Source organism: Oreochromis aureus, linkage group 20, assembly GCF_013358895.1.
Source record: "Oreochromis aureus strain Israel breed Guangdong linkage group 20, ZZ_aureus, whole genome shotgun sequence".
Taxonomy (NCBI): domain Eukaryota; kingdom Metazoa; phylum Chordata; class Actinopteri; order Cichliformes; family Cichlidae; genus Oreochromis; species Oreochromis aureus.
Genome location: NC_052961.1, coordinates 22027004 through 22047417, shown reverse-complemented (window position 1 = coordinate 22047417; position 20414 = coordinate 22027004). Strand labels below are relative to the sequence as shown.

Below are 20414 nucleotides of genomic sequence, written 5' to 3'. Positions count from 1 at the left end.
TTTGAGCATGAAAAAGGTGGCTAACAGTGATGAATCACTGTTGTGTCTGCACGTGACAGACAACTTAGCAAATAACTTTAAATTGTATCTTCAGGCACTTTGTTACTAGCAGAAATCTAGTTTCTCATAGCTTACAATCATTTTATTCATTGAATCTAGGAAAAATACTAAAGAAAAGACAAATATAAAATAGTATTTTTGCACCAACTAAGGTGGATGGTCATACAAAATACTGACTTTTAAAACTGGTTAGAATTGTACAACTCTCAACTCTAACCCTGAAACTCTTGTTTTTAAATCATTTACTGTATTTCTATGTATGCCTGCATGTTTCAGTCAATTGCACTACATTTTCCTACAAGATGTAAAGAAATTAGAGAGGTCACATGATTTTTCCAACGCACTGTACAATCTATTAATCACAGGTAAACTGTTGTTTATTATTTGCCTACATGGAAACTAAGTCTTACTAGACTTTGAACGAGGCACCTGGTGAGCTAGTGTGTGTAGACTGCAGAAAACCTGTTTTACAACATAAGGTTTGCGTGAAAAGACTTGTTTTATTCTTACATTATTGCTGTTATTTTCTCACGTTTTAATACAAACCGATCCTTCACCACTCACTTTTTATTTTATTTAAAGCCAAGACACTTTTATTACCTTTAAAGTGTTCCTATTACTATATGGAGAAGAGGACAAAACAGACACAATATACTGAAACTTTGAACACTTTTATTTCCAAATATAAATAAGCACCTCAAACAAAAATGAAAAAAAAAAAAAGCCACAGAGGTATCAGTACTGTGCACTTTTGATATTATTATTATTAATAATTCAATATTAGTCAGTTACAGCCACATCTATTTTCCTTGACAGTATAGCACAATAAAATAAGAAGTGTGCAAGATTTACAAAAATATACATATATTCTTTACTATAACAAGCCCTGATGGAATGCTTCAATAACATTACACATTACAGTATAATATGAAATGAACAGCCTGTTTGAAAAACCTATAAATATTTTAAAAAACTGGGTTTACTACAGATAAAACCAATGACAGTGCACTTACAGCATATAGCAGATTTAGAAAATATTATTCAAGCTACACAGTATATACAGCATCCTCTACTGTCTCCTTCCACAAATGCTACATATTAAACAGACAACTGAATCCTTTGTTTGCCACTTCCATAACGTTTTGCTTCATCCCGTCATTCCTCTGCTCAACTGCCCGACGTCTAACAAAGCAGTTCCTGGGATTTGTTGGTTCCTACTGTACACAGTGGGACCAGCACGATGCTTGCTGTGCTTGCCGGCTTTTATTATCCCCCTGATAGAGATCTGTTGTTTGCACACGTCCAGACGAGCGCCGGGCCATCCTTTTTGTTTTATGACCATCTCTGTGGTGTTGCCATGGCACCAAGCCCTCTGGCCCCAAAGTCTAATCCTGTCCAGTCTGTTGAAATTCCAGCCATTGGCTGGATCATTCCTGTATCACAGTCGAACTCCCAAATGTTGTCATAGTCTACTTCCTGGTCATCTGGTTCTGCGGGTTCGAGGTATGAATTGCGACCTATAAGAATGGAAGACAATTAACATACTTGTAGTTTCATGCAGCAAAAAGCAAACCTCACCCTGTTTAAGTAAACTTGGAAGCAGTCCCAAAGTAATTATGGTGTTGTGTGCATTGTCCCAAAATATGGTCTCACTGTATAAACCAGTAGAGCTGCATATCACTGCTGCACCACCTTTACTTTTTATTTAAGGTCAATAGTAAAAAACGTGCAGCCTGTCAAATAAAATCACCCTGTAAAATCATGTTTACTAGTTCATCTTGATAATCGGATAATCTGGACTGACCAGAGAAATCCTAGTCTTGTTTCATCAATGATAGCAGAGCCTGTGTGAGCAGTTGTGTGCTGTCAGTCACAGTGGAGTGATAAATCCAATCTGTTGAGCAGTGTTCTCTTACACTGAGCTTCACCCTGTTGGGACAACTGCACCAGCGTATTTAGAGCGACACTAAGCTCTAATTCACTGACACATTTGCACATTTCCTACACCTTCAAATCTGCAACCTTTAACCTTCCGTCTACCTGCTGACAGACCCGGGAGTTTAATCACACCAAAGTGTGCACAGTGTTGAATTTACAGTGTGGTGGAGCGTGGCCAATGTGGTGTGTCCTTTTAGGCACACGGGCTCAAAGTGTGGACTTTCATAGCTCAAACTTTGAGATTAGAGATTTCAAAGAGTGCCCATTGTTTCTCCACAAAGAAAAAAAATAGGCCTCTGTGTCTTTGTTCACAGGATGAAAAATGGGCTAGGAGCACAAAATGACACACAGGTGTTCTAAACATAAAAGGAATGTTTTATTTGCCTTGTGATTGCATGCCTTTAATTCTTACCTGGTGAGTAACCATAATGCATCTGAGGCTGCTTTCTGGCAGAGCTCGACGGGTGAAGTATCTGTCAGCAGATGTGAAAACAGAGATAGTTACTTCCTGTGATCAGTTACAACAAACATCCTCATGGGTTCTTAAAAATGTGTGTTTCTTCTGAACCTGTTTAAATATCACCTGCAGCACACTTGCTGTGCTACCATACAGTTTATCATTTCACTCTGCACTACTGCATTCCAGAAACCGGAGTGTCCTGGGAGATGAGTATCTCTGTGCCTCTCACCTGCTCTTGCATTTGACCTGGCACAGGCAGCAGCTTTAGCCTTGACACAGCCTCTGCTCTCTGCTGCGCTTGGTTCTCAGGTGTGTCCATCTCCAGGTCCAGAGCGTGGCCCTGGGAGTTGGTCAGGACCAGGCTTCTCCTGCCGCGTCCACCCATAGGAGGGTCGTGGAGCTGGAAGGAGGAGGGCAGCATCTGGGGTTCCTGGTGGTGGTACTGCTGTTGATTCAGCTCTTGCCAGAGCCGCGGCTAAGAAACAAAGAAATAAGATATGCATTTTTAGCCCAAATGTTGCAACATTCCTCAGTTACAGTGGACAAAACAATAAATGTATCCAATAAAATAAATGATGGCTTCATAAAGAGGAATAGTGCAGTAAAACTGAATATTTTACTGCACTTAAAAATAAAATTAAGCCAAACTAAAATAATTAAATGATTGGTTGGCTAAATCACAATTTAAAACTTTTAAAACTTCTATAGAAGATTTGGCATGTTCTAAAAAAAAAGAGTTATCATATGACCAAATACTCATGTGTTTACGAGTGTTTGCACTGCTTGATATCAGACAGGCTGTGCAGGTGTAAATTGAACCTGTGGATCCAGTATCATTGGCCCACTTACCACTGGCCTGGCCTCTTCCAAGGAGTAGATTTCGGGGGTGCAGGGCTCATCGTAGAGAGGCGACAAGGGTTGTCGTGGGGCACACATGTCCGAGTGGCGCTGGGAGATGTCAAGGGAGTACTTCAGGGATGTCTGAGGAGTGCTCCAGCTGTTAGACTGGAGAGGATTCAAACAGAGGCAGGAGTTAGCTTTACATTAAGGAGAAAAAGAAGCGTCACTCACCAGTTTCCTTGCATTTGTAATGATAGACACAGGAACTAGAAAAATCAACTAATCCACAATTAGTTGTGAGTGTTACAGTGTGATTGCTGTGATTGTGTGTTTGGGACTAATTCCAGATCTGCACCAGTGGAGCAGTAGAGAATCCCTCTGAGTGCACCAGACTGGCTTAAGCTCTGTTTATAAACTCTAAGAGAGATTTCATTCCTTGCATCTTTGATTAAATTGATCTTTCAACCAGCCTAAGTGCCAGTGTTACTCCATTTGTTAACACCATATGCATGATCGCCTGTCTCAGCCTATTGCCTGGTGTCTATTTAAGTTACCGCACACATGACACGTAAAATACGTCAGCGGTCTCAAAGGGAATATTCGGTTATCGAGTTAGACGCCAGACTGAATTACCTTGACAAGTGGAGCTTTCTCCAACCGCTGTGGGCTGGCCCGGCTCTGGGCAGAGTAGGGTATGCTGTAGAGCTGAGACAGCTTGGAGCTCTCTGCAGGCTGGAGGTAGGAGCTGTGCTGAGGGGATGAGTAGCGCACCGACAAAGGTCGTAGGTCACGCTCGGGCCTGGTGTGGGAAGACATGCTATTGCTTCTGCTGCCTAGCTGGGCAGTCTCGGTCGAAGAAGGACGGCTGGAACTGTACTGTAAGGACAACACACCCAAAGGACAAAAGTCAGCCAAGAACTGGAGCTTTAGAGCACATGTGCCAGCACAGGCTGTCTCTTTAGCTTCTGTTTGCTCATGTTTTTAGCAAACAGAGTCATGTGAGTGTGAGAGAAAAATGTCTCTATCTGTTTAATTTGTGCCTTAGATCTGAAGCTGAATACTAACATCTGGGCATGCAGCACGCTCTACTTTAGCTAATTGGATAGGCAGGCAGCTTCCCCCCCCCTCTCCTGGAGGGGTTTGTTCAAATGTCCTGATAATGCAGAATGATTAGGAAACTGCTGAAGCAGAAGCTAAGGGTCTCTTATGACTCCAAATCTGGAGTTTTCACAGATAGGCATCATTTGAGTGAAAATTACTTTGTTCTGTTTTTCCTTTTCTTTACTGGAAGGCCTGAGGATCAGCACCCGAGCCTTTGTAACAGGAGCACTTTGGTCTCTAGACCTTGCTTAATAATTAACTTTGTGAAAGAAAGCATCTGGTTGCTCAGCTCCAACAAAACAAACACAGGCTTTTTTTTCACAACTCTGACCATATTTATATCTGTGCAAATATTGGTGCGTGCGATTAAGTTTATTAGATCACTTGAACACTCATGATTGAGAAGTAGCACACAGCCGACTTACACAACGGGGCTCAGAGTACCCAGGGGTGAGAGGGTTTTCGTCATGAATTGGGAACTGAAGGTTTCGGGATCCTCGTCCACTCGGTGGCTGGCTAGACTTAACAGACTCCATCCTTCCTTGGCTGTGTCCACTCCACCTGTCAAACTGAGGAGCCTGGAGATTAAAGGGCACAAAGCACGCATTAAATATGTAAAGCAAGCGACTGTGAATAAATCTTTCAGACTTTGGTCATGTCTAGACCTACGGTAAACTGTTAAATTGGTAACACAGCAGCAAAAATAGAGGAAGTCAAGTATATAATCATGCTGAGTGTTAGTTTACAAAAGAGGCAAGGCCAGACTCATACTTTAATTCACTCCACCCATATTTTCACAAGAGATAGCTCTCTTAATAGCAGCTGTGGTCAGTTTAATTATGTTTGTCCCCTGAAAGCAAGAAGCAGGCCTCACCTCCGTCTTCGTCGGGGTGTAGATGATGTCATAGACGGGAGGCGGGGGGCTGAGAACAGGCACGTCAGCAGCTTTGAACTGCTGGATCCAGTCGCAGAACTCGGTCCTGTCCAGACAGGACACCACTATGGGGTTGATCATCTTGCCTGGGAAGAGAGGAGGGGAGGACAAAGCCTGTCATTCGGTTCACTTGCTCACTGGAATGTGCTATAGCAAGATTGTCATTCAGCAGGGATAAAATGTGGGGGGGGGGGGTTACACTCTGTGACGCTAGCAGATTCATGGAAAAGGGCACTTAGCACAGAAACATGCATAAGAATGCAGGCTCATTAAAATCTCTTTAACATGGATATGACTAAAGAGCAGTGCACTGATTCACGGTGTTTACCTTCAATCATGAAGGTGTTGGGCTTGACGTCTTGACAGGGCGTGGTCACTGTAATCATGTTGAGCGGAAGTTTTCCCTGCAATTGTATAACAACAGGTTAACACAACTTCCTCGTGCACACTCTGAATATGCTGGATGCACTGAGCCTGGGCTGTGACTCATTGGAACATCAGAAAGGGGTCAACCTTACCTTATAGAAGAGCCCGTCGTTCTCCTCTGATAGGATGATCAGGGTCGATGGGTACATCACCAGCAGCCTGTCATTCTGTTCCTGAGGACAGAGAGATTTATGAAGCGTGTGGTTTTCTTTTGCTGAGATTTTATATTCTTTTTCAACCAGAAGCATACATGCATACAGTTTCCCATTTTTGTATATCTTGTTTACATATTTTACCATGTCCTCTACTGTGTGCCTTTCACTTGATTTGTATGTATGCCTCCTGTTTGTATATATTTTCCCTGTTTACTGTTTATTCCTGGTGTCTTACTATTTACATTTTATTCCTGCACTTGATTTTGGGGTTTTCTCTGTGTTGTTCTCGGGTCTTTTACCTTACTATACTAAACTCCTTGGGGCAACCGATGTTGTGATTTGGTGCTATATATATACATACATATATATAAAACTGAATTGAATTGGAGAAACATGTTTGAGCCAGAACTTATTTTTTAATTAGAGGACAAACAGGCACCAAGTACCTCTGAAGGTAAGACGGCAAGCCCTGATAAGTCAAGCAGCGATAAGATACGAATAACCTCCGGTCCAAGCGTTAACAAAACCAGCAGCATTATCTTGCTGTGAGAGGTACACTTTAAATCTCAGTAGGATTTCCACTCAGAACCAGTTAGTGGGGGGATTTAAAGGTGCGGCAGAGGGACGGTTTATGTTTCTACTCTCTCTCTCTCTCTCTCTCTCTCTCTCTCTCGGAGGGCGTGTCTGGATAGACAGCTGACATTCCAGCTGCGAGGTGAGTCGAGTCACTGCGTGAGCCCAGCAAATGCCTCTCACACACCCAGGCCCTAAATCTCAAGCACTTCAATGGGACTGCCGATTTTTTCCCACAGAAAATAAACTGCAGAGATCCATGCAAGTTGTGTCATGACTACTGTTTTTTTTTTATTGGCTGCTAAATGAAGCCCTGTTTGCAGTACTTTTTTTTGTCTTCTTATATATTTTTCAGGAGCAACCAGGTTGCAGGTGTCTCACACTGCTGGTGCAGCATGACAGGAAACAAAAAGGAGCTGCAGGACATTATATACACATATAGACTCCACCCTTTTCATTCACTCCTTGCATTTTGTTGAGCTGATGTTTGTGTTGCACAATGTGAAAACTATGTGAGTCACCTAGATTAAGGGCTGATGTTATCCTGCCTATAATCATGGGAAAAATTCTCAGAGTTTGAAAACATGAATGTATCATTTGTTACAGTCTGTACAGTAATAGCCAAGTGACCCATAACAGTGATTCAGTCTTGATAAGAAGCAGAGGTGACGTACCTGGCAGGGCAGGTGCTGCAGTCGCACCTTAGTGACATAGGTGATGGTGCCCAGGCTGTCTCGCTGTGAGCCTTCCCACTCGTGGATGGGATCTCTGTTGATGGAATTTCTCAGCTCCTCTCTTCCCTCGAGAGAGTTGTCCTTGTTGAGCTACACGAGTGAGTACACAAGAGATGAGTTAAGTGAGTCAGATCATCACCTGAGTAAATATAAGAAAAGCTCTGCTTTTCCTGAAACATAATCATGTTCGTCTGCTTTCCTTCCCCGGCTTGTACGCCAACGCCGTTTTAAAGAACTCACGGCTCTGTTTCTTTTCTCTTTTTTTTCGTGACACATCCAAATTCACGTGTTTTATCAACTAATTCCCCACCTGTGGGTGAAGAGTCAGCACTTTACCCCTGCACAGATGTGAGGGTTAGTTTGATGTAGGCCATGATGCGGTCAAGGCCACTCCCTAGTATCGAAGCCTCAGGGAGAGCCAGCAGTGAGTGACCCACTTGACTCACCTACATCTACACGCACGCACCCATCCTGTTTTATGAGCCAGGACTGAAGCCAAAGCATTTTTCTGGCTAATTCAACGTGTGACTTAAGAACACACACACACATACAGAGGCCAAATGTAATGAAAAAAACCACAGGCGAGGCTGATGAACTTACTCTCACTCTAGTGTAGTTTTCTGGTGACATTGCAGTTCCTCCATTAGCTTCAATGTTTTCTCTGAGCAGCCCAAACCACATGTCCATTTCTTCTTGGTTGGCGAAGTAGACGATGATGGGATTCAAGCTGACGCCTGCAGGATGTAAAAGGTCACAGGTCAAAAATGTAAACCGCTTCCTCTTTCTAAGCCCTTTTTTTTTAATCTCACATTGGCAGATCATTCATGTCCACAGTCTGCCTGCTTTGATGTTTTGAGGGCGTTATGTAATAAGGGCCATAAATGTGAACACATGTTCAGGACAGTCAACCACATGTAAGACCTATGTTGGAAAAACCCCTCTGACCTGCTGTGTTTGGTATTTAAGGATTGTAGGAGATTTTCCTTCCCACACAGTGCTTATCCAGAAGGAATGAACAGGACCTGGAATGAATAGATCTGGAATCTCCCTCTACCTATCAGTCCCACACATACCACAGATAACCAGCACAGATAGTCAGATAGTCTATTTCATTCCCGTCCACTGGCTTTTTACTGTAATCGTCTGGAACCGTGAACCTGTTGACTGCTCCCTTAATAAGCAGCTCGTCTGGAGTCTTGTGTTGACTTTCTTTTCACTGCAGGTCTTAATTTTCGACCTTGACCACAGCTCTCCCTAAAACTTAAAGTTATCTTTTTCACTCCCTCAAATCTTTCCTTTTTTTTTAAAGTTCAAGCATGCCGAACATTACGAAAACGTCTCTCCCGGCTTTCAGTCAGTCAGGTCATTGACTGTTGTTGAAAATGTGCCGCAATAAACATCTTGTTTTCACAGCTACATGTGTAAAAGCTTCCAGGAATTTTTACACATCCTCTCGTGTTGCTTTTGCACAGTCACCCTTCTAAGTCATCGACAGCGCATTTTCGACTCAGTGAGGGGAAGACGGCGGCCTCCCTCAGAGAACCGATGTACATCAGCTCTCCCTTTTTGACTCAGAACTTCCTCACGCTTCCTCCAAATGTTTCCGGGCAGCTGTGCCCTGGGGAAGGTTAATGAAGTTTAAAACCGACCAATAAAAACACAATAGTGTTGAATAACAGGCTTGATCTGGGAAATTGCGAAACCAACTGCGTGAAAGAGCAACGCCGGGGAATGTCAATATTCCGGCAGCAGATATAAAAGTCCATTCCACTTCTCTCGTTTTTATTTCCTGTGCTATTACAAAAGCTATGTAGCCACAACAGCTTTTTTGTGATTTTAATTTAAAAACTTTCGGATGCTTTTTTTTCATGCCCATTCAAAGTTCAAAAGCTAAGTGGCATTTCAGCAAGCATTAACCTGAGCAGTTTTTGGAAAGTGGCACCATAGATTATAGGCGGTGACAAGGTTAAGAGCGGTAGCTGGGCTTTTCTGCTCGACAGCTGGGCCGACTGAAGTGCACCTGTTGTCTAACAAGCGGGGTCTTTAAGGCCAGTTTGGCCCTCCCTGACCGAAGGCGAAGGGGCCCAGCTCTGGTTCATCTCGGTTTTGAGAGGAGGTGAAGAGGTGAGAGGGATTGCGGGACCTTTGAATCCCCAGAATGTGATAACAGTGGAAACGCTGCAGTCTAGAAATAGTGTGTTTTTTTTGTGGTGGGTTTTTTTCTAAAGAGAGGAGAATTTTTACTTTGATGAACTGATGAGGCAGTTCGACACAGCTGACCACACAACAGAAGATTAAAACAATAAATAAAAATTATGTCAGTCTGTCTCATCATCAAAAAGAGCCATCCACAGCTCTACGTCATACATTTTCAGTCTAAGTGATCAATTGCCTAAATTCCACAAAGCCAAAGAAACAAAACAGCATTATTGGATACCACGGCACAATGCCAGCAACCGCTTGTGTCCTTTCTACTCAAGTCAAACATACCGTTTATTTGAAAGGCGAATTCCTGGGGTTGGCTGTGATTGCAGTTCTGCTGCAGGCTGCAGATAGTGAGTTCTTTCAACGGAAGAGTCCCCTGCACATAAACAGTAAAACAACTTCAGTCATGGCGCTTTTCACTCATTTCACTTTGCAACTTGTTCTCTAATGTGTGCCTTTCTCTTATTTTTATAGCATATATTGCTTTTGTTTTGTATTTATTCCTGCTGTGTACTATTGATATTGACCCACAATTTCGTTGTGCATGCACAATGACAATAAAGGGCTATTCTATTCTAATCTCTTCACTTGCACACAAACATTCGTTCATTCATAAACTACAAACTGTTCACTGCATCATCATCAGAGCTGCTATATGATCTGTTTGAGCCATCTGTTCAGCTCTAGTTCTTAACCAAAAAGTATTCACCATGACGGTGAGGTCAGTGTTGGAAGTCAATGAAGTATTCATGTCTGACTTCCATTTTCCGTCATCTATAAGCCTGACTAACACTGCACACAGATGCTTAGCTGTCTCTTTTAGAGAAGGGGTTTAATTGGCGGCAGCTACTGATGATTAATGGCTGCTCACGTTTTATGAGACAGGTGAAGACGTGCAATCATACCTTCTGTTTACCAACAAAGTGCTGGTTGACAGGGGGATCTATGTCAGAGCTTATGATGACGTGACAATCTTTTTTTTTAATCTATCCTGAAATCGTGAGGATTTAAAGGAAGGGATTGTTGATAATGTTGCTTGGATTTTGAAAACTCACCTGGTATGTCAGTCCGGTTGTGTTGTTGGAAACGAAATGAAGGTGTGTCTGGAACAGATCCAGGTAGCAGTCGTGTATATCCTGAAGAGACAGTAAGAGAAGATGAAATTTGCCGTGTAGTAAAATCTATCCCATCTGTGAGGATTACTGTTTTGCATTAAAACTGCAATCTCCGGTTGCAGGTAAATGAAGCTGTGTATGCATAAAGGCCCATGCGGAGGCGCACGTTATTACTGTTTATTTTGGATCACACCATCTTACTCAAGCGTCTTCCTCTGATTCACTGAGTGCCCACCGTCTTGTTACAGTATTATTTTTGCTCTTTACTGTACAGTATGTTCTTTTCCCACCGTGACGTCATTCCTTCAGTGAATCTTTTACGCTTATTGACAGAGCTGTTGTGTCACAACTTTGACAAACTGCAGTTCCCACCATGAGGAGCCAGCAAGTCCTCTATCTGTGCCTGGAATCAGACACACTCTCTCTGTACCCTGAGGTTTTCTCATGAAGCTGTTTCACAACCACAGCCTATGCAAGCATGTCCAAACACAGGCTGCGGTTCTCTTTTTGGAAAACGGATTGGATCATTCGCAGCCAACCAGTGCGTCAAAGCCAGCAGCGAGTTTCATTGTGTTTGGTGGCTGCAGAGCCACATCCTGTTACTCTCCACCTGTTTTGTTTTTTTTGTTTTTTCGGCTTCTGACACTCACTGGGTTCCCACAGGGATGACTGGCATGATGTGTCACCATAGGCTTGGCCATTGTTGGAGATGACTTTAGCCGCAACGGGGATTTTGTAGTGTGATCTTTGTTTTCTTTTACAGCTGTGTTCCTGACATTGCGACACACGGTCATTTAAAAAAAAAAAAGGTGCTTTGCTGCGCTCACCTGGCAGTGGAGGAAGCGGAAACGAACTTTGGAGCTGTGAATCATCCGTCCATAATTCTTCACATTGATGCTGCTCTTCTTCCAGCCACTGATCGGGTCGTAAGCAAACGGAGGATCCCATTTGATGTTTTCTATCGTCTGCAGATCTTTAGGGGACATTTCCTGCAACCACCAAGTCACAATATTAGTTCGGGCATGTCAGCAGTAAAGCAGTCAGACCTGAATTTAAAGTCAGAAAATTTGGCACAGGGGTTGAAAACCACAGCCGAGCAGTTCTGCTTGGCATGTAGATGAATGACGTTATGTTTTCGGAGCTAATGGAGGTACGTACCTTCCTCGGGGTGACAGTGCAGAGGATATTTATGATGCTGTTGGACTTCTCCTGTCCCTCTTGGGGATTATACTTGCGAAACAAGCGACTGCTGTCATGAGAAAGGAAAGCTATGTGTTAATACTCACTCTCCAGTGTTTACCACCTAATCCATGTTTAGCTGTTTGGTTTATTTCCCAATCTAACTTCACGCCTATAGAGATTCCAATATTGTCTCCTATGTATAGTTAGTGAAATAACCAAAATCTAATGTTTGTTATAGCAAAGCTTTTCATTCCAAAGTCCCACTTTAGTTTAAATCACGTTGTCTGCCTCCTAAATCAATCAGCATCCCTATGCCTGGCTCCCACTCTATCAGTGCCAGTCCTTTAAATGATAAGAACAACTGAGTCTTGTGTTTGTGATAGCGAGGATATCCACAGGGAAAAATCAGCATTCAATGTCTCTCTTTGTTTTGCATGACCCTCATCTATTACCATTTGTGTCACATCTTCACGAGGAAGCTCCCTCACTGCAAAGATAAGGCTTTAGAGACTGCTTTTACAGCTTCCGCTAGTAGTTTATCTGCTTATCTGTACATATGTGTGCCAGTGTCCTCAGTTTAACAACGCCGGCTTTTGTTTTTATGCTGGGAATCAAGGGTTGTCCGTCCAGGAAGTCCATGTGCAGAATTAATTATTTATTAGTGCCTATTGAACAATAAAATAATAAAACTTTGTAAAATGCATTTATGCACAGTGAAAAAATATAATGGTCCTGCATTGTGGTGTAATCTGCAACTGCAAGGTGACAGAGGAATGTGTTGTAGATAATAGACAGGTAGTGGACTCGCACACCCAACATTCTCCAAGTCACTGCTGTGGCATTCAGCACCACTCACTCCCCTTTTCTTCAGGGAATACCTGAGCCTGGCCTGATTCTCCAACACAAAGAGGTTGTACGGTAACAGAAAACAGGAACACTGACTGTATTGTTCGTCCTGATCCAATGATCCTGCCTGGAAGGTGTATCACTGTCCAAGTTTGAGCCGCTGAGCTTTTGAAACCAACTGTCTTTTTAGGGTCGCACTGCTCATCCTTTTATTTAAAAAAAACTTTAAAGCTACATGAGATGTTTAACCAAACTACATCCTGAATCGTTAGTCAGAAGATGAAGAATAGAAGCAGAGGTGAATTAGAACCAGATGTGATGGTCTAGCAAGGCTGAATCAAGGGTAACATGCCCAGGCATATAATCCTGGGGGATTAAAAGAAAACCAGGTAGAAAACCAAGTGTAAGCCAGCCATCTCCATAGTCACGTAGTCATGTACTAACTTAGCAGACTAAACCTTATCATTTAAGAATAACAGATCAAAATCAATCATGTTAATACTCAAGTCTGGATTGTTTTTTGGATTGTTCCCTCTTTTGGAGGGAAAACAGAGTAATCGACAGCTGGCAGATCATCTTCACAGAGATGCAAAGAGGAGGCAAATGGTAACTGGATCATTGACACCGTTGGCCAGACAGACAGGCTGCTCAGGCACGACTCCGGGACTATTCTGTATTATGATCCTGAACCTGGCCCCACAAAATGCACAACCTCTGTGTAACCCCACTTCTCAAACCCTCAAGAAATACCAAGAATACCTTCCGGTTGAAAGCCAGTGTCTAAAATAACAATCTGCTGTCAAGGGCATGACATGTGCTCTGTTTGCACACCGACACAAGTACAGTATGAGCACCCGGAGAGACTGAATAGTTCTTACCTGTTTCTGCGTATGAAACTCTTGCTGGAGAATCTGAAGTTGTGCTGGGGGACACATGACATACTGCTCCCCATGCTGCTTTCCTGTGTCGGGGTCTGCGCCTCTGTGTAGATACGCTGTAAAGTCCCTCTGTGATGGATGAGTCTAATCCAGACGAGTGGTGCGCTCACTGCTGAAGTCAGACTTGTACTGAGGCAGAAGTAGGCAGGGTGAAGAGTCACTACTGTGTGTGAGTAAAAGGGGGTGGAGTTTGGGGCTGTGTCACAACAGGCTGTGTGTGTGTGTGTGTGTGTGTGTGTGTGTGTGTGTGTGTGTGTGTGTGTGTGTGTGTGTGTGTGTGTGTGTGTGTGTGTGTGTGTGCTCGGTGAATAAGGACACACACTCCCCCGACTTGCCCTGTCTGCTAAATCAATCCCAACAACAAAGCCAACAGGAGGGGGTTCAAGGAGAAGTGTGCCATTTCACACCTTCCTGGAGCCAAATGGAGCTCATTGTTGGCTCACCGCTGCAATAACTGGCCACTAAACACACTGGATGGTGTGTGTCAATCACAGGGGAAGATGGGAACTTCTGCTGGCATGTCCAGACATGAAAATGCCTCCACACTTAAGTATTCTATTTATTACTGCAAGGTAAGTATCTGTGAGCTTTTGGTTAGTAGATTGGATATAAAACACAGCACAGAGCTTAAAAAGGGTCAAAACATCACTGTTAACCCCAAAGAGGGGAAAATGTCTGGCGTCACATCGTTTTCAGAGCACGGATATATGAAATATGATATTTTCTTATCCAGCGATACAAGCAGAGGAAACAGGATGCTTGTGAATTCAACCACCGAAATTTTCATAAGGCAAGAGGTGTATGCAAACACATCTTGTTTGCGTTTTAAGAGGATGTTCCCAAATTAAATATCCACTACCTAAAAGTGAGAGTCACTCTAAGAAGTTATTCGGGATTAATAGGTCTGAACACCCATATCTGGTTAAAGGTGTCAATTCCCAGGTTTCCAACTTCCTGAACAAGCGGCCTTATCAGTCAGACAACGGAGCCCAAAACTCATGATCACGCTCTGTTTGCTCATTGATTAGATCATTGTCTGTGCTGAGCTGCTGCACTAGTGTCATAAATTTTAAGCGCACGCTGCGGTCTGTCAGTTGATCCCAGCCTGTTCAACCAGTTGTTTAAACGGATACACCTGAGGCGCTAACAGTCATCAGCCTCCAAACTATGCCATCTTTCTCACTGCGTTATAATGTTCTCTGAAACCCCGTTTGAGGGCTCGAGTAATTTAATCAGCAGTGGAAGTGAATATAAAGCGTCTCGGTAAGCGGCAGACGACAGAATTGAGACCAGATAAGAGGGGGGATCGAGATAAGCAAAAACCCAAGCAAAAAGAGAGGAAGAAAGGCTGAATGTGGCTGTTGCCAGGCAAATTTTTCTTAAGAGTATCATGAAATAATAATAATAATAACTTATACTATAATGATATGTAAGGTTTATAATAAACATGTGATTCCTTTTAGAATATATCTAACTTTTTAAATTTAAAATAATGCTAGTGAGCAAATGATTATGTAGCGGTAGCAGTATGTATTTATTAGCAGTGTTATTTACTTTTTGTTGATTTTACCCACATTTAAAAACTTATTTCAGCTGCTCCCTTATTCACAAGGTGACAACACAGCACATGGACCCAGGTATTATATTTTGTTTTTACTCCGGATCCCCTTCCTGACAAATCTCTGTGATTTGTGTCTCCTCCTGGTTTCAGCACCGGAGACCTTTCATGTGTTGCTACATTTTTACCTCCAGTTCAACCAAAACAAAAGATCACCAAAGACAGGGTCTGAAGATGTCACAGATATTTTACTCAGTAATCAAGCAGACTGGAGTTTTAACATTTATTTTTACTTTTCAGGTCTGGCTGTGGATCATCATGGAAAAAGCAGGAAGATGAATTTGATAATTCACACACGCAGCCAGAAGTGACTCACACTCATAGTCATAATATTACAAAGGAAAAATGAAACAGGGAATTTTCCCTGTGAGATAAATCCACTTTAAGTTGCTTTGGTCAGTCAGGTGCCTCATCACGCACACTTTTTATCAATAATAAGTTTTCCCAGATATTTCACCATCTAGTACAGAAACAGGTTGTATGAGACAGAACCCAGAGGTGATAGACAAGTGCTCTAAATCTGCCCCAAACACACACTGATAATTCAGGTCGAACCTACATTTTATGGCATAAATGCTATTTGCAGTATTTCTAAATCTCACCATGACTTTTCAGGAAAAATGGTGGTAAAAAGATATTCAAGCTTCCCAATCTTGGGCTCCCGAAGTACTGGCAAAATTGATCCTTAACTGTGGAAGCCTGAATATAGTTACTAAATATACAAGTTTTTGGATAGGCTGGAAGCACAAAAGTCAAATATGTAAATATCCATATTTACAGTTTAACTCATGTAGTTAGGCCACCTTTTAAAGATGCCTAATGTTCTGCCTTGGATCAAAGCTGTGGCCAGACTTTTCCCCCCATTAGCGATAAAGCGAACACAGAACAAACAAGCCACACATTAGCTGGAGTGAAAATTTCTGTTCCTGGCGTGTTTTGCAATCCTGTGTGGTCACTAAAAGTACCTACACCTTTTCAACAACAGGAATGGGCGAGCCGCATCTCATCATGTTTGCAACAGACACCAGCGATCCAAGAACGGCTCATTATGCATCGTTTGGTCAGGCGTTATACACTGTTACTTTCCTTTGTGTGACATCATGAATACCTTTAAGCAACTGCTGTTCCAAAATGTGCGCTGTTATATTCATTGTAATGCTTATTGTCTCTGTAAAGGTGGCGTTTTAAACTCCTGTGTTATCCTTGAACAACGTATGTGACCAGGAAGCTTGTAGTAACACAGGACTTTCCTGAGCCTACAGCACAGAGACTACAGAAGCATTATAACTCTCCTACAGGTAGTTTAACATTACTCAATAGGAAGAGGAAATACTTGGAACTATGTCAAAAACAAGACCTATCTGGAAGTCAGTTTCTTTATTCTGACTCATGTAGGACGGATCACATTTTCCAAACAAGTCCGCTATACACGGCAATTTCCAAACAGTTTCTATTGAAATTAACGACTTTGTTTCCATTTTCCAAATATAGTGCAGTCAAAAGCTATTTGACAGCACTCTTTCCTGATTTCTTTCTTTATGCATATTTGTCACACTTACATGTTTCCAGTCATCAAACAAAACAAAAAAACCTGAGTAAACACAAAAAAATATGAAATTACAATTTCATTTATTAAGAGGGAAAAGTTATCCAAACCTACCCAGCCATGTGTGAAAAGTTTAATCATGATTTTAAAAAGTTAAATCACGGGTTAGCTCTAAATAAGTCACATTTTTTGGAAAGCTGAGTTTAATTTCACTAAACACACTCAGGCCTGATTACTGCCAGAGTTACCGAATCAAGAAATCACTTAAATAGAAGTTGTCTGACAAAATAAAGTACCCTAAAAGACCTCAAAAAGCAACAAATAACAGCATGATCTAAAGAAACAGCTGAGAGACAAAGTCACTGATGTCTATCAGTCCAGAAAGGGTTACAGAGCCATTTCTAAGGCTTTGGGACTCCAGCGAACCACAGTGAGAGCCATTAGCCACAAATGGAGAAAACATGGCACAATGATGAAGCTTCCCAGCAGTAGTCAGCCTACCAAAATGATTCCACAAACACATCAACAACACATCCAATGGAGTGACAAAAGAACTGCAGCCTCATTTGCCTCAATTAAGAGTTCATAATAAGAACATTATAAGAAAAGGAGAAGGAGACCAGGCAAAAATGGCATCCATGGAGAAAACCACTGCTGCCTAAGAAGAACACAAAGGCTCATCTCAGATTTACCTAAAAAATATCTTGATGAAAATATCCAAGACTTCAAACTTTTTGGAAGGTTTGACTTCTGTTACATGTGACATAAAACTAACACAGCATTTCATAAAAAGACCATCATACAGATGGTCAAACATGGTGGTGGCAGTGTGATAGTCTGGGGCTGCTTTGGTGCTTGACCTGCTGTAATTGATGGAGCCATGAATTCTGCTCTCTACCAGAAAATCCTGAAGGAGGATGTCCGACCATCAGTTCATGCCTCGAAGCTCAACCTCATTTGAGTTATGCAGAAGTGCAATGATCCAAAACAGCAGCAAGCCTACCTACACAAAAAATAAATAAATAAAATAAATAAGGCGGTTTTGGAGTAGCCTATTCAATGGCCGGACTTATATCAGACTGAGATTGTTTGACAGGATCTTAAACAGGCCATTCATGCTCCAACACCCTCCACTGTGGCTGAATTAAAACAATTCTGCAAAGAGCAGTGAGCCAGAATTCTTCCACGGTGATGTGAAAGATTCACTGGCAGTTAAGATAAGATAAGATAAGATAAGATAAGATAAGATAAGATAAGATAAGATAAGATAAGATAAGATAAGATAACCTTTATTAGTCCCACACGTGGGAAATTTGTTTTGTCACAGCAGGAAGTGGACAGTGCAAAAGTTCTGAAGCAAAAATTAGAATACAATAAGAATAAATACAGTACACAACTGTACAGAATAGAATAAAATAAAAATAAAATACTATATACAGTAGAATCAAATTTACAATAGGATAAATATAGAATACAAATGCTATATACAACGTTATGACAAACGCTTGATTGTAGTTCTTGCTGCCAAATTTGGCGCAACCTGTTATTAGGTTTTAGGGGGAAATAACTTTTTTACATATGAATTTCAAAATGAATGAAGTCATCGTTTTAAATAAGCATTTACTTGGGTTTTTGATTTTTAAATTTGTTCAATGATCTGAAACATATAAGTGTGACAAATATGCCAAAATAAAACCCAGGAAGGGAGCAAATACTTTTTCACAACACTGTATATCACGCTCCCTCCATCTGTGGTAGGTTGAACTGTGTTTCTCCCACAGAAGTCACTCGTTGGTGTTTACCCAGTCTCAGCGGGTGAGAGCAGCAGTGCTAAAGTCACACCTCAGGCCACTAAAACGGAGCCTGGATGTGAGGCCCCCAACGTCAGGTGTCCAACAGAGAATCAGACGTGCCAAAGTTCTCACACAAGGCGACCATCGAGGAATCTTAATTAGACTGTGGCCTCCTTTGAAGGGAAGATCTGTCATAGTCAGATTAATAGTGTCTTACTTCAGTAGGTTCCTGTCTTTAAGTCACACACTCCACATTCATGTGACCGGGTTATAAAAGTTAGGTGATAAAACAGAAGAGTGCTTTCACTCTGGACTCTAAAATGTGCACACAGACCTACATACATCCAGTATGGGAACCTGACAACACCTTTTGATGTGATCTTTTATGATTTACATACTTTCACTTCTCTGGAAAACAATTGAGGCAAAGAGACGTATTGTGCCAGCGTGTTAGACAGGTTGTATCATTTCCTTGGAACTGCTGGCTCTGGTAACTGCGAAAAATGAAGTGGGAAAAAAAAATCTGAGTGAAACTGCTATAGTATCATTATCCCATCATCTGTGTCATATCTACCAAAGCCCTTAACTCACAAATTTTAGTATTTGTTTTGTTGTTGTTTTTATTTTAATGCACAACAGGCATTTCAGAAACTGCTGATCTATTGGGATTTTCCCACACAACCACCTCTAGGATTTACAGAGAATGATACTAAAAGAAATTAACGAAAATATCCTAGAAAAACAGACTTTTTCCTTGTGAGCATTCAGAGGGGAATCCCCAGATTTTTACCAGCTGATTAGATTGTAACAGTAAATAAATAACCACACCTTACAACCAAGGTTTGCAGAGAGCACCTCTGAATGCACAAGAAACATACAGCCGCAGAAGACCACACCGGCTGCTGCTGTCAGATAAGAACAGGAAACTGAGGCTATTGGCACAGTACTCCACAAATGGGCAGTAAAATGATTATGGAGGATTATCTCTTATGATTTTGGATTGTTTTTATTATTTTTTATATTGTTTACGTGGATGATTTCTTGAAAGCTTGTCTGTAAATCGAGTTTTCCTGTAGGCACAGCAAAAAATGACAATGAAAATTAAATAAAAGAATCCATTCTGCCTCATATCAACAGGTACAAGGCAGGACTTTGACACACATTGTGACACTTGCGCGTCATCATTTACACACTGTAGGTTACCTGAGTATTGTTGCTGAACATATTCATTCCTTTATGGGCACAGTCCACCCGTCTTCCAGCAGGATGGACCGTGTAAAAAATCTCCGATCATCTCAAACTGGTTTGTTGAACAGAACGATTTGTTCACTGTGCTCAGATGACCTCCACAGTTACCAGATCTTAATCCAGAAGAGCACCTTTGGGATGTGGTGGAACAAGAGATTGTCATCATGCATGTGCAGCCGATAAATTTGCAGCACCCGTGTGAAGCTATTGCGTCAATTTGGACCAAAATGTGAGTGAGGAATGTTTCCAGCACCTTGTTGAATCTACCCAATGAATAATTAAAGCGTTTCTGAGGAAAACAGAGGTCCTAGTACTGGTGCGTGTACCTAAAAAAGTGGCCCGTGAATCTAAAAGGAAATCTAAAGCATTTGCATTTACGACATGAACTGCAGCTTTATCTTACTCTCCTGTTTCTCTTTCAAATCGTTAAAATCTACATCTTCATTATTTTTGCTTTCAGGCCTTCGCACACAATAATTTTCCTGTTTTGCTATCTGACATCTTTGTCCTTGACTTTGATTTATCGTAAAAATACTGTAAATATTATTAGTTGATTTGTGCCATGAGTTCCTGTTGTTTGAATTGTGATATATGGCAGCTTCACATGACAGCGCTTGACTTCAAAAGCTGAAAAAAAAGATCAGCCAGCAACTAGCTACACAAAGCAAAAGTCGCAGTTTGTTATGGTAAATTTCTCAGATT

The 20414-nt window shown here is 41.7% G+C and overlaps 1 protein-coding gene across 1 annotated transcript; it reads right to left on the bottom strand.

Annotated features, from left to right (window-relative positions):
• Window positions 1-715: 715 nt before the first annotated feature.
• plekhn1 (pleckstrin homology domain containing, family N member 1) lies at window positions 716-13623 on the bottom strand. The gene is made up of 16 exons (XM_031726454.2): window positions 13448-13623; window positions 11700-11790; window positions 11369-11530; window positions 10482-10562; window positions 9712-9802; window positions 7822-7955; window positions 7162-7311; window positions 5852-5932; window positions 5662-5737; window positions 5274-5419; window positions 4825-4977; window positions 3932-4174; window positions 3308-3463; window positions 2688-2933; window positions 2411-2471; window positions 716-1577 (listed from the first exon to the last, which is right to left on the bottom strand). The coding sequence occupies exons 1-16, from the start codon at window positions 13519-13521 to the stop codon at window positions 1393-1395; spliced, it is 2130 nt and encodes a 709-aa protein (XP_031582314.1). The 5' UTR covers window positions 13522-13623; the 3' UTR covers window positions 716-1392.
• Window positions 13624-20414: the final 6791 nt, after the last annotated feature.

What these genes read in the sequence shown, in the direction of transcription:
- plekhn1 (XM_031726454.2), bottom strand. Translation starts at nt 13,521, where the DNA reads ATGGGGAGCAGTATGTCATGTGTCCCCCAGCACAACTTCAGATTCTCC. An exon ending in CAACCGGACTGACATACCAG is followed by an intron (nt 9,803 to 10,481) that starts GTGAGTTTTCAA and finishes GTTTATGTGCAG; the next exon opens with GGGACTCTTCCGTTGAAAGA. An exon ending in ACACCCCGACGAAGACGGAG is followed by an intron (nt 4,978 to 5,273) that starts GTGAGGCCTGCT and finishes TTTAATCTCCAG; the next exon opens with GCTCCTCAGTTTGACAGGTG.